The 13,574-nt window shown below is 47.5% G+C and overlaps 1 protein-coding gene across 2 annotated transcripts in view; it reads left to right on the top strand.

Moving 5' to 3' along the window:
• The first annotated feature begins 500 nt into the window (after positions 1-500).
• The window catches only part of CNKSR3 (CNKSR family member 3), an 83,445-nt gene continuing 70,371 nt past the window's right edge, over positions 501-13,574 (top strand). The window contains exon 1 of one of the 2 annotated variants that reach the window (XM_047858603.1): positions 501-1,197. In XM_047858603.1, the coding sequence (XP_047714559.1) occupies positions 1,146-1,197 (52 nt within the window). In that variant the 5' untranslated portion in view covers positions 501-1,145. The remainder of the gene's footprint in view (positions 1,198-13,574) is intronic. The other variant, XM_047858604.1, reaches the window with a different exon arrangement.

Here is a 13,574-nt window from a genome sequence, read left to right as displayed (position 1 = left end):
TGAGTAAAAGGATGAAAACGCATATACACGGAGGGCCAAAGTCTTTCGAGAACAAAATAACATTGGGCTGGCGTTTAGGGCATTAAAAAAAATGAATTTAATTGTCACAATGTCACCCAAAGTATGAAGTAAAATAATTTTGCCTTGAGGAATTTAAAGTGAGAAAGGCTTAATCGCAGAGCCATTCTGATGCGAAGCATTGAAATGAACAGAACATGCAGATCCTACTTTTTTTTTTTTTTTGTAGTGTATTGTTGCTCGGGCCAAGACAGATAGTTCTGCTACCAATAGGACCCGGGCCTCACCCAAGCCAACGGGCTCTCCGGGATGCACGCAAGATCTACAGCCCGCCCCTTGAAAAGGAAAGTAGGGCCCGGGACGCTCTCGCAGTGTGAGCGAAAGGCTCCGAGAAGGAAAGTAACCGGATTCGCCCGTTTCGGGCGGAACCACCCCCTCCCACGAGTTTCACAGGGTCCTCGGCCCCGCCCCTCTTTTATTCCGAGAGCAGCGACCGGAGCCGAAACTTTGTAACCCGAGCGCGCCGGCCCCGCGCTCCTCCCAGCCCAAGTCCAGCCCCGGAGGGAGGCGCAGGAGGTGGGACCTGGGGCCGGGAAGGCTCGGGGACGCCAGCGCACGCGGAGCGGAGACCCCGGGAGAGCGCGCCGCAGAAGAGGAGGAGCTGGAGGGGGGAGCGGAGCGCGCGGCCGGAGAACCCGAGGAAGCAGTCCCGGCGATCGGCGCGGTCGAGCGGCCGGGAGCAGCTGGGCCCGAAGGGTCCCGCGCCGAGCCGAGGCCAGGGGAGCCTGGGGTCACGGCCCCGCGTCCCCGCAGCTGCCGTCGTCCAGGAGCGGCAGCTGTGCCCGGGCTCCCGGCGGCGGCGGCGGGGGGGAGGAGGAGGAGCTGCAGCTGGACGGTGGCAGCTGGAGGAGGAGCCGCGCGGCGGTCCGGGTGCCGGGGAGGGGACCGCGCTGTCCAGGCTGAGCCGCGCTGGGATGACCCGCTGACCGCGGCCATGGAGCCTTGACGGGGAGCTCCGGCGCGCGGGGACCAGCCGCGGGGCGCGCCCTCCCGGGAAGGGGCAGCCGGCCCTGGTAGCCAGACTTTAACCGCCGACTCTAGCCCAGCTGGGAGCAGAGCCCTTTACCATGGAACCCGTGACCAAGTGGAGCCCCAAACAAGTGGTGGACTGGACTAGAGGTGAGCGGGGCCGGGGGGTGGGGGGTGGAGCGCGTCTCCGGCCCAGTGATGGGGTGGGCGGGGAGCCGGGGTCTGGGGGTGCTCAGCCGCTCCAGCGGGCGAGACGCGTGCAGAGCGCAGTGCGGTGGCAATGCAAACTTCTTCGGAGTGGCCTGTGCACCCCCTAGCTCTTGTGCCTGCCTTTGGGGTGCGAGCTGTGGCAAGCCGGGGGGAGCCCCGTCATTAAGCTGGGGAGTGGAGATGGCCTTTCTATGGAGGGTGGGGGGGGGGTGCGTATCTCGGGACTTGCCGGGCTGGGGGCGCCTTCCCTGCCGGGGTGCGGTGCCCCGCTCCCAGGCTGCCCGTCCTGGAGCGGAGAGGCACAAGGCGCCTTTGTGTGGGTGACTCCCCTCGGACCTCGTAAATGCCGCCTGCCCGCTCGGAGTAGTTCGCAGGCGTGACGGGGCGGTTGGACAGGTAAAGGGAGACGAGGGCGGCTCGCCGAGCCTCTCTGTTTTTGTTGGAGAAGGCGACAGGGCAGCACCGGAGCCAACGCGGAGGCGTTCCCGCCGGCTAGAAGCCTTGAGCCAGACTCCCCGGGACTCGGTGACTTTTGCTCCAAGGTGCCAGGACCCCCTGTGGCGCTGCATTTCTAGGCCACATTTAGACCCTGGGAAGAGGCGATCTGTTCAGAATCACTGTCCTGAGCTGTACGGTATTTGGGACGACGAAAAGCAGTGGGGTGGGGCGGTCATAGGTGACTGAGCGGGGGTAGAAGCTCTTACCCAGCGGTCTGGCTTACTTTTTAGTGCCTCCCAAGATTGCCAGGGAAGAGTGATGGAGGCTTCTCAAGCCTCTTCTACTCTTCCAAAGAAACAAAGCCCACAAGAACAACCACTGTGTTTATGGGTTCCTTACCGCCCCCACCCCCCACCCCCACCCCTGGCTTAACATCTCTTTGTTTCAAGTTACTGTTTCTTTTTTCTTTCTTCTATCTGCTCTTCCAGGTGAGGAATGGTGCCCTTTCTCAATAATACTAACTAGAATTGTATAGCGCTTTACAGTTTGCTAAGAACTCTCTCTCTGTTATTGCCTTTGGTGATCACAGTAAGCCTGTGAGGTAGGTAATACTGGTAAGATCAGGTCGCCTTTCAGACCGTCTCATGGCTGGGGCATGAAGGAAACTGGTCATCTCTTACATCTCATTTCCCATGCCTGCCAAGTACACACAGACCATGTGGGAATGGGTGTCCCTCCCTGTATGGGACACATGGCGTGCATCAGTGGGGTATCCTGATCCCAGTGGAGCAGGAGAGGGATACAGTGTCTCCAGAGAAGAGGTTTGTCCAGGGACCAGAATTTCCAGGGCTCTCATTTAAAACAAGGATGCAAACAACACATACTTGTGCATTGGTGACTGGCTTTGCCTGGGGGAGGAGTAAAGAGCATTGCCAGGGCTTGGCACAAAACGCAACTTCAAAGCTGTAAATTCCCAGACCCTGTTTTGAACTAGGGCGTGTTTCCCTGTTCCAGGACACCACCAGATTCCCCACCTGGTGACCTGCCAGGATGCAGTTGGTTGGTCTCTTTTCCCTTGGTGTCCCTTATAGAAGCAGCATAAGAAAAGGATGATTTCAGCGGCTTCTGACCTCCAGAGCCGTTCTGTCCTGTAGAGTCATATGTGAAGCCCTTAAAGTGGGCTGGTCAGAATCGCAATGTGTCGTAAGTGTAAAATTACATGCGTGTGAAGCTGAGGTGTAAAAAAATAATTTAAGTTATCTCAGTTTTTTATACTTACCACATGCCGAAGTGAGTATTATGGATACATTGCATTAAATGTATGATTAACATTAACTTCACCCGTTTATTTTTATCTTCTTAATTGTGGCTCCTAAAAAATGGAAAATTACACCTGTGACTCACATTTGTGACCTGCAGTATACTTCTGTTGGACAGTACATCTCGTGGGCTACAGAAAGGGTTACAGTTTATCGCTCTTTGGCTTTCTTCAGCTTCTGCCAGCGTACTTGATAATGTACAACTAGAAAAATGGTAACAGGCACACAGGAAGATTATGGAGTGAGATCTTCACACCCTCAAGATTGGTGTCTTTTTTTGCGGGGGGTGGGGCCTCTTGGGATTGGGAGAAGTGTAAATTCACATCCTGTTATGTTTGTTTAGCATCTAAAAAGGAAGAGCAGATTAAAAGGTTTTTGGTCTCCAGTTGCCTTGACGTTATGACTTGAGATTGCTTTCATCTAGAGAAAGTTTCCTACTGACCTGAAAGGCCAATTATCAGCAGTTCAATACCTTGGTATCAGGAGCTCTGGCTACTGATTAAGTTACATACCTGTGGTTAGCATGTGGCAACTTTATACAGAATGCTTGTGCCCTTTTGGACACTTAAGTACAGCCTCATAGAATGACCTGGGTACTTTCCGTGTTAGAATCTAGGAAAGATAAAAAGTGCAAGTGTGGCTTACGCTTACACAAGAGGCTACATTCTCCCAAATTGTGTGATGCATTACTTGAATATTTCTCATAGTAATGTTGTCAAAGTATTGACTTTTCAATCAACTGTTGGCTTCTGCAGACTTGTTTGCTTATGCGTCTATTTTTAGCTGTCTTTGCTAACATCTCTACCCACCCCCCACCCCCCACTTTATAAATACATCCTACTTACTGATAAGCAGTTCTTCATGTAGACTTTGCCACTCTTGGTATTGCATGAGTATGGTATGGTGGTTGTGAGCCCTGGAGAAAACCTTGGATTTAACCCTGTCTAAACCCGACCACAGTTGACAGCTTGATTTCATGTTGACGCTATTCAGCAGGTGCATGCATTAGGAGAAAGGTTTATGCGTATAGAATGTATTAATTCATTTGGCTTTTATTATTATAATTTTTATTTGTATTAGTCTTTAGCTATACTGTCACCAATTTTATCATGATATTAGTAGATCCTCAGTAAATCCCAGCGGTAGGTCAGGCTCCGGTCTCCACATTGTATGAGTATTAACTCATTGAATATTGCATAACCACCCCTTGAGGTAGGAACTATTCTTTCCATTTTGTAGTTGAGGAAACCGAGGCACAGAAAGGTTAGGTACCTGAGGAAGTGACAGCAGCATTTGACTCCGGGTGCTTTGGCTTTACTTCATCTTCTCAGGGGGTTCTTCCCAGGGTCACTCCCAGAGGACTTTCAGAGTCTTCACCACATTGATGACCAGACCTCCAGGATTCTCACCGTGTGAGTTCTTAAAATCATGTTAACGGAGGAGAGTTGTCTGGGATATGTGTGTCTCATCCTACCCATTTGGTGTATGTCAGGAGGGTCATTTGTAAATCAAATTAATTCACAATTCATGGCACCTCGTCTTTCAAATAATTCAGTCAAGGCTTTTGCAAAGCAAATGATCTGTTACAACGTGTATCAGGTGAGAGTAGGGTCAGGTGTGCACCACTGAAAACCCAACTTACAGGGGTCTAACCAAATGGGAGCGTTGATTTTCTCGTGCAAATGAAGTCTGGAGACGGAGGATTCAGGAGCGCGGTGGGGGCTCTGCCGTGCGGTCAGAGGCCCCGGGCTCCTTCTGCCGTCCTGTTCAGCTGTTCTTAGCATGTGGCGCCACAAGTGGAGTTCATCCTCATGCATAATGCCTTAGTGTGAGGTGGCGAGGTGGCTGTTCCACCTCCAGGACCATGCCCCCTTTGTTCCAGGCAGGAGAAAGGAGACCCAGAGGAGGCAAAAGACCGCTAGGAGCCAGGTCTTCTGGCTTACGTCTCACTTGCCAGAACTATCATGCAGCCCCCCTCGTGCTGCAAGGGAGGCCAGTCACTGTAGTTCTTTTCGGTTGGGTACATTGTGGCCCTGAAAAAAATTGGAGTTTGTTCAATAAGGAAGGAGGGGAGAATAGATGCTGGTAAACTTAAGCCAGTGGTGTCTAACACACAGTAATTTATATGTACTGATCTTTATAGATTAGTTCTCAAAGGAGGATACATGTCATAATTTCCTACTTTTGTCAAGCTCGTGGGTCAGTCCTGTTTTAGAAATAGTGTTCTATTTTCATTCCTGGTAAACTTTTTCTGGTCAAAACTGTAAGTTATATGAAGTCTTTTGTCTCTAAGCTTGATTTAAATGTTAGGAGTTGCATGGTGAAATGCAGCTACCCAAGTGGTGTTTCTGTTTTCAGGCCATTGGGGAATGTCTTTAACAAGGAGGAAGGACCACTGGTTTCTCCCATAAGTGCCATTGGTCATTGCTTGGCATGGAATGGGCAGGTTCTCAATAAGTGTGTTGAGGGAGCACGACCCAGCTTTAGTTGCAGAGCAGAAGTCTCTTTGGCCAGCTTCTGGCTCTGCATGGGCACCGTTTCCCCATCACCAGCCAAGAGTAAAGGGGGTTTCTTGCTTATGGTCTGAGCCTGTGGGATTCAGGACATTTGCTCATTCTCTGTAATCTGGCCACGTACACCGTTCTTCCCTGTAGTGTCTGTCCGTGTTTGGTCCTGGAGGGGCTAGAATTTCAGCGTTATCTGTAGAGATCAGGTACATTGTAGGTCAACGCCAGTGTTAGGCCCTCAGGCCCCTGCTGCTGCCATCATACTAGAGGTCAGTTCCTCCCATAACCCTGATTTCAATTAGGTTATGCTTTTCCCTTTAGCCTCTGTGGTCAGTGAAAAAGGGAGGTCCGTTCGAGAGCTGTATGTCTCCCTCAGAGGTCAGAAACCTTTCACTTTATTGTGTACACTTCCTGGTTCTGGTCTATTTCCTGGGCTCCAGCCATAGAGTTATCTTACTCATAATAATAGAAAAACACTTCTTGAAGCACTTACTATGTGTCAGACGCTATGCTAAGTGCTTTGTTTGGACTCATAATTCTCAGGAAACCCAATGAGGTATACAAACCATTATTAACCCATGGTGAAGACGAAGAAACTAAAGCAGAGAGAGGGAGACAGAGAACTTGCTCAGGGTCCCCTATTTATAAGTGACGGGGCTCAACAGCCCTCTTGTTTCCTCCACGACTTCATCGTGTCCATGGCCTGCACCAGGGCAGTGGAGTTCAGTGGTGAGTGTGGGCTCTGGAATCAAACTTGGGGGGCTGTGTCCCAGTCCTACCCCTGATTGTATGGTCTTACGTAAGCTCTCTGTAAATTACCACTCGTTTTTATTGCTTCCTCTCTGTTATTCTATAGCTGCAGGTCATAAATTATTCTCTCTGAGCGGTCAGGTCTGTCAGAGGGTTGACTCCTACCATTCAGGGGCACCAGTCAGTACTGAAGAGGTTTCCCTGCCATTCGTCGACCGCTCCGAGGAACCAGGGCAGGACTTGCCAGCAGATCGGGAAGATTCTCGGTTGGCCGAGCGATAGATGTCTCTTGCCAGTATCATGAACCTTCTCTGGGTAAAGAAATCCAAACTCTGTTTTCTCAACTTTGTAAAAACAGTAGCTGGACTTCCAGCGAGCACGGCGTTAGGGCTCGCATGCTGTCGGGTGTTGACTGCTGTCTGGCACCCGGTCCATGACCAGCAGGCCACCTCGCCCGGGAGCTTGTTAGAGATGCAGAAGCTCAGGCCTGCTGAATCGGAATCTGCATTTTAACAGGATCTCCTGGTGACTCGCGTGCTCATTACGGTTCAAGGAGCACTGCTCGGGCACGTGGCCGCGAGCACATTTCTATACTCTGCTGCTGGGTTCTGCTCTCCGACCCGACGGGGGCTCCGTCGGTTTTAAGTCCTTGAAGGACGGTGCTTCGTTTGAGGATGCTTCACTTGGCCACTTACTGAAAGCAAAAAGGTGACGTCAGGGGTGTGCTTCTGTTCATAAGCACCACCTGGCAACAGCATCGGGTCCTTGTCTGCAAACTAAGTGAGACACTTCCCCTGGGATTTCTTACCTATGTTTTGGGCCTCGAAGGGTCCTCGCAACAACATTTGTTTGTGTTTGTTTTTGTGTTTTTCAAAAGAAGGGCGTTGTGAGGTGGTCGGTGGGCGCTGTGGCTCAAGTTTGTCAGTATCGCCAGGGGGACATTGGACGATGGGTGGCCTTGTGGCCGGTCCTATAGTCTCTGACCACACAGGGGTGTGTCAGGATTAGCAGATCCCAGGGAAGATTGCATAATTGGGAGAAAATGACACAGAATGCTATTTCGGGAATAAGCAGAGCAGTTTTCATAATTTAAAAGTGTGTCTTGTGCCAAGGCCAGGTGTCTCCGTCTGTCTCCATTGAGATTGGGAGTGACCTCTTCGTGCTCGAGGCTCACAGGTGAGCCTTTCTGCGTCCACATCATCGCAGAGAGCTGTGGGGGCCTGTCTTCTCTGCCTCACACTTCTGTGTCGCTGCCTCCAGTGTTGACTGACCATTCCTAGCCTCTTGGGTTCCGGCTCTGGGACATTCATGTTCTCACCTTGATTTCCCTCTCTACTCTCATTTCGTGATATTTCTAGAGTTTTCACCCCAGGCTTAGCCATCATTTTGGCCTTTAATAAATAAGGCAAGTTTTCTTTATGTAAGCTCTGCACAGCTCTTCCACGTTTGTTCTTTTTTGCGTCTTTTTACAAGCCCGAGAGATGTTCAGTGAAGGCATATCTCTGTAGCAGATGAGGACATCTTGGCTTTTAGATGTTAAATCACTTGTCCAAGGTCAAAGGCCAGGAACTGGGACCAGACTCCACAGGCTTCTATTCTGTTGTTCCCTCTATACCTGTCTTCTCCTCTGGCCAAGGTGGGTACTGTTTTCTCCTTGACAAGTGTGGGAAGGGGCAGCTCCAGAGAGCCTCTAACTTTTGTGTTTCCTGATTCTCCCCTTAGGATTTATACTCCTAGGACACAGGCCTTTTCTTTCTTTTTGAAATTACACAGCTTAAGCAGGACAGTGCATATTTTGAACCTGACCTTTTAGTATTTGAGACATTTATGGCTATTTATTTATTTTATTGTAGTTTGTTGATTGTGTTGTATTGTTTCAGAATGCAACTCAGTAATAGAATACATCATTTCTTCTTTTGACACTTCTAATCTAATTTTTATTTTGAGTGTCCTATTGCATTTTTTTGTCTATGTGGTATAATTAACATTTCTATTTGGTAGAATCATACACAGGGACATACATACACACACACACACACACACACACACACACACATTTCCTGCTGCCTTTGATTATTCATAATGTCTTCCTTTTTTTTTTTTAACGTTTTATTTTTATTTTTGAGACAGAGAGAGACAGAGCATGAACGGGGGAGGGGCAGAGAGAGAGGGAGACACAGAATCGGAAGCAGGCTCCAGGCTCTGAGCCATCAGCCCAGAGCCCGATGCAGGGCTCGAACTCACGGACCGCGAGATCGTGACCTGAGCTGAAGTCGGACGCTTAACTGACTGCGCCACCCAGGCGCCCCATAGTGTCTTCCTTTTAATTGCTTTGAGAGAGAATGTCAAGCAGCTATGGTGAATAATATATAGGCTTTGGAGTAAAATAAAACTGGATTCATGTTCTGTGTTTAACACTAACTGGTTTGAAAGCTTGGGTAAGTAACTTTTCTTCTTCAAGGCTGCCTTAGTTTTCTCATCTGTAAAATGGGACTGATAATAACCAACACATAGGATTTTAGTTATAAATAAAAGAGGTAGTATAGCGAATGCACAGCATATGTATGTTCATATGCTTATTATTAATGATTAATCCATAATAACTCCAAGCTAATATATAGTATAATTGGATTATTTTTGTTTGAATATATAACACTGTTGTGGCTGATAGTCACTTTTCACATGCTTACTAATAACTCACAACAATTCCATAGTACATAGGTGGTCCCTTTTGTTGGTACACAGGTGGTCTGTTAAATTAACTACATTTTCTGTCTTCTCCTCATGTTTCCTTGGACAATCTCCTTCATCTTTTTTGAGGACCTTGTAGGTCTTAGAGAGTATCAGAATGGTATTGTAGTCGCTTTCTTGGGAAGAGCTTAGGAGCAACAGTGCAGAAGGAATACTTATTTTGATGACAGTTCCATGCTGTTGTAAAAAGTATTTCTTCATTCAACAAATAATTACTTAGGACCTACCAAGTTCCACATATTCTAGGTGCTGGAAATCCAGCTGTGTTCCAGGTGCAGGGATGAGTTAGACCCCTGCTTTAACTATGGGGCTGACAGTGACCACCACAACAAAATAGACGAACGAGAAAATACTACTGATAAGTGCAAAGAAGAAAGTAAAGCTATGAAGGGAAGTGATTGGGTGGGGGACTTCTTTCGATGGTGTCATCAGGGAAGCCTGTCTGAGAAGATGACGTTTAGGCATGAATGATGAGACAGAACCAACAATTGGAAAATTAGAGGGGGGAGAGAGAACAGCTGTTGCAGAGCCCCGAGGTGCAAATGAATTTGGAGTGTTTGAGGAAAGGAAGTGTGGTGGCCTCTTGAAGAACAAGGATGGTGGGGTGGTGGGCAAAGAGGGGGTAGGAGATAACACAGAGGCCAGATCATGGAGGGGCTCCTCAATCTTGGTCAGCTGTTTGCAGTTTTTCCTAGTTGTTGTGGAAAGCAGGAGAGTAACAAATCTGATTTGGATTTGCGGCAGAAGTAAATTTAGGGAGGCCAGCTGGAAGGCATTCTAGAGATGATGGTATTTTGGACTAAGGCTTTGGTGGCTCCAGCATTGGAGAGGGCAAGTTCTAGGTGGAGTTGGTTCACTGATAGATCATTTTGAAATTATATTTGAAATCGTGAGGTATATTAGTGTTTTTTTTTTTTTTTTTCATTTTTTTCCTCCTGGGGTTAGGAGAGCTCCTACTCTCCCCTCATCCTGATTACTCTCTTGTCATTTAAATAGAGGAGGAAATCTGTCTTTTTGCGTTCACGTGCTTTGTTCCCGGTATTGTTCTTTCCTGGCACATTTTGCTGGGAGCTACAGTTTCTGAAGCTGTTTATTCATCTATGAATAGGGGTTTTGTGAAAGTGGACTTAGCCTAGTTTGTTTTCTTTGACATCAAATGGCTGATTGAACAGTTTTTAACCTGGGATCAGAAGGGCAAATGCAGTTGTGTTTATTAGAGCAAAACAGTTCCTTAGAATGCAGATCAGTAGGTTGTAAAAACTAGAAAGCTCTCTGTAGGAAAACTTAAAAAATGTTTGAGTCAAAGGAACTTGTAGATAGATCTGATTTAAAATATTTTTGCTCCATTGAAAGACTGTCCTAATTTTCTTTAGAAAAGAAAGCCATCATATTTTTGGTAGAATAGATGGTGTATTGAGTGATCTTCAACAGGTAAGAATTGAATTCATTTTTAAACATTTAATGCATTACTTATCAGTAGGGTAGAGTGTCAGAGAAATGACGGTAGGTAGGCTTATATGAAGATAGCCTGGAAGGTTGCGACACATACCTATGCTCCCTTCCCTCCCCTTTTCCCCCAAGAAGAAAATCTGTCAGCCCTGTTAGAGGAGAACCCCTACGTGTTATCTATCAGAAAAGGCGGTGATTATGATAATCTGAATCATGCTTTCCTGAGGAAAACCTTTTAGTGAAAGGAAACATTCTATTTCCTATTTTCAGAGATTTGCAGCAGAGGGGAAATTTCAGTGCTTTTGGATTTAGCAGTGTGTGTGTGTGTGTGTGTGTGTGTGTGTGTGCGCGCGCGCGTGCGTTTCCCACTTTAACCTGTGTTCATTGAATAGCCTTTTATGTTCCCAGAGTAATTTTACATTACAGTGTTTTTTTAAAAGTATTTTTAATGTCTTTATTTATTTTTGAGAGACAGAGTAAGCACAGAAGGGGCAGAGAGAGACAGAGGGAGACACAGAATCCGAAGCAGGCTCCAGGCTCTGAGCTGTCAGCACAGTGCCCGACGCGGGGCTCGAACTCACAAGCCGTGAGGTCATGACCTGAGCTGAAGTCAGATGCTTAACCAACGGAGCCACCCAGGGGCCCCTACACCACCGTGTTATAAAGAGAGTCAAGTCACACTGCCTTGAATGTTATCTTTCAGACAAGAAAACTAGCTTCCCACGTAGAGTGGACCAGCCTTCATGTAATAGCTGTTGATGTTGTGAGCATCTCTTTAACGAGGATTCCAGCTGGAGCCCCACACTAACTGTGCACGGATGAGGTGGCTGTGAGTAGCATCTGTGGAAACAACAGTCATCCTCCTTGTGAGGAAGATGTCTAGAGACCTATGTTATGAAGCGCTTTGGTTATGAGTACCCCTGGGCCAGGTTGGAGAACTTCTATAATGCTGATCTGGGAAGACCACCTCCGTTTGGGAATTCTCCATTCTTGTCGGGTACCGTCTAATCAGCACACGTGATGAGCACCTATAAGTATAGGAATACTGGACCTGACACCCGACATTTCTAAGCTGAGATTTTTCACGAGACCCTTTCCCAGCCCCAAACACATGGGTCCCCCAGCATCGCATCATCCATCACTGTTTTTGAACTTACGTTTTCAGCATCTGCATCACCTGGGAACTCACACATGTAAATTCTCGGGCCCCATCCCAGACGCACAGAATCAGACACCCTGGGGGTGGGACCCGGGAAGCTGCATGGTAACAGGTCCCTCAGGAGATTCTGGTACCGGCTAAAATTTGAGGACCATTGGTCTATACCACTCATGCAGCGCATACAAAAACAAAAACAAAGAAACCAGACTGTCCCCCATAATTCCTGTCTACATTTGGTTTTTGACTCGTACAGAGTGATGAGTAAGGAAGGAGAGCTTTTCCAGTAGGGACGGCTGTTGCGTATTTCAGTGGATGAGTTACGGTACCTCTGTCTGTGAGTGTCCTTTCCAGAGTGGGCGGGGGAGAGTTGAAGCTGCTATCCCTGCAGGCCCCTAGCCAGCTGCTCCACCCCAGGCCCTGGGAGCCTTTTGTTGTGGACCTCTTTGAGTGCTCAGCCTTAGGAAAACACAGGAGAGGAATGTTTCGGGGTCTGAAGGGACCTGTTTAGGTTTTGTGTGGAATTTCCAGACCTTGCTCTAATAGAGGCGCAGAATGTAACCCCTTCCCCCATTCCATCTTAAGAGAGAGGCTGGATAGTGGTTCTCTCTCACTTAGCACTCCAGTTTTGGCTTTGAACAGGGCAGGCAGATGCAAAGAGAAGTGAGGGAAGGAAATACTCAGAGCAGCAAATAAATGGAAGATCAAGGTGAAGAGCTCTTTCATTTAGTACGTGGACACTGAACCCGTGCAGGTAGGGTTCGGGAGCCCCTGCGGTTGTGGAAGGCCAAGAGAGTCCAAACTAGAAGAGACGCTACAGAAATGAACACTCAAGACCAGGATGGGCACTGGGACTTGGAACAAGAGTTACAAACTACAGCTGATGGCAGGGGGCAGGCAGGCAGTGTCGGGAATGGAAATGGAGGAGTACATGTGAGAAGAGGGCAGAAAGTCGTAGAGACTGCCTCCCGCCCAAAGACAAGCCGGTTGCCCAGTTTTGGCTGACCAGACCTACGGTTTCCAGGTCTTCTGATTTTCGTTGCTTTTTCTTGTTGTTTCACAATGAAGCTGAAGATCTGGCTTTGTATGTGACATTGCCCAGTTTTTAGAAAACCGCTCACAGGCTTTTTTGGCACAGGACAAACAAAATATATCTGTGGGTCAGTTTGTCATTCCCTCTGTGGACCACTCCGGTCAGGTGTTAGTTGCCCAGGTGAGAAACATACCTATAAGATGTGAATACGGTTAGCTCCACAGTCATTCTTCAGCTGTTTAGTAAATCTGTTAGTTACCCGTAATTTCATTTTGCCATTTAACTAGTTCAGTTATTCCCAACATTGCAACGTGTGATTCCATTGAGGTATTGTTAGGTCAAAAATACCAATGCCTTATTGGGCGTAGCAGACCATTAGGTAGTTCCTCTTCAGTGTGAAAAAGGAATGTGGCTTCTCTTGATTGAGTTTATTTTGCCGTTGGCTGTGCGGTATTGGCTCCTGACAGGAACTGTTTCTGTTTGTGCAGAAAGAGTTCATTCATACATAAATTCATTCCTTTGTACAGAAGGATTTTAAAGTAGGGTGTATGTTCCAAATTTTTGTGCTAGTTTGTGGGATCCTGTTTGATTTAGTAAGTTGTCAGTTGACTTAAGGTCTTTCTATTTCGTGGTGCTCTGAATTGGGAAACAAAAGAAAACAAAAAAACCAAGAAAAACACTAGTGTTAGTACTTACACCGGGGTAGAACTCACTCCAAAATGCAATCTACAAATTTTTCGGGGGTAATTATGGAATATTTGAATCTTTTGGTTTGCTTTGTAAGTAAATAGTCCGTATATGTGTGTATTAACATATAACATAAGTACACAGACTATACACATGTGTATACAGACATAATATATTCGTTATAACCTTATGTTAAATGTTCATTAAGTTTTTATTTCAACCCTTAA

Source organism: Prionailurus viverrinus, chromosome B2 (genome assembly GCF_022837055.1).
Source record: "Prionailurus viverrinus isolate Anna chromosome B2, UM_Priviv_1.0, whole genome shotgun sequence".
Lineage (NCBI taxonomy): Eukaryota > Metazoa > Chordata > Mammalia > Carnivora > Felidae > Prionailurus > Prionailurus viverrinus.
The sequence above is the reverse complement of the archived record's forward strand: the minus strand, read 5'-3'. Positions and strand labels throughout refer to the sequence as shown.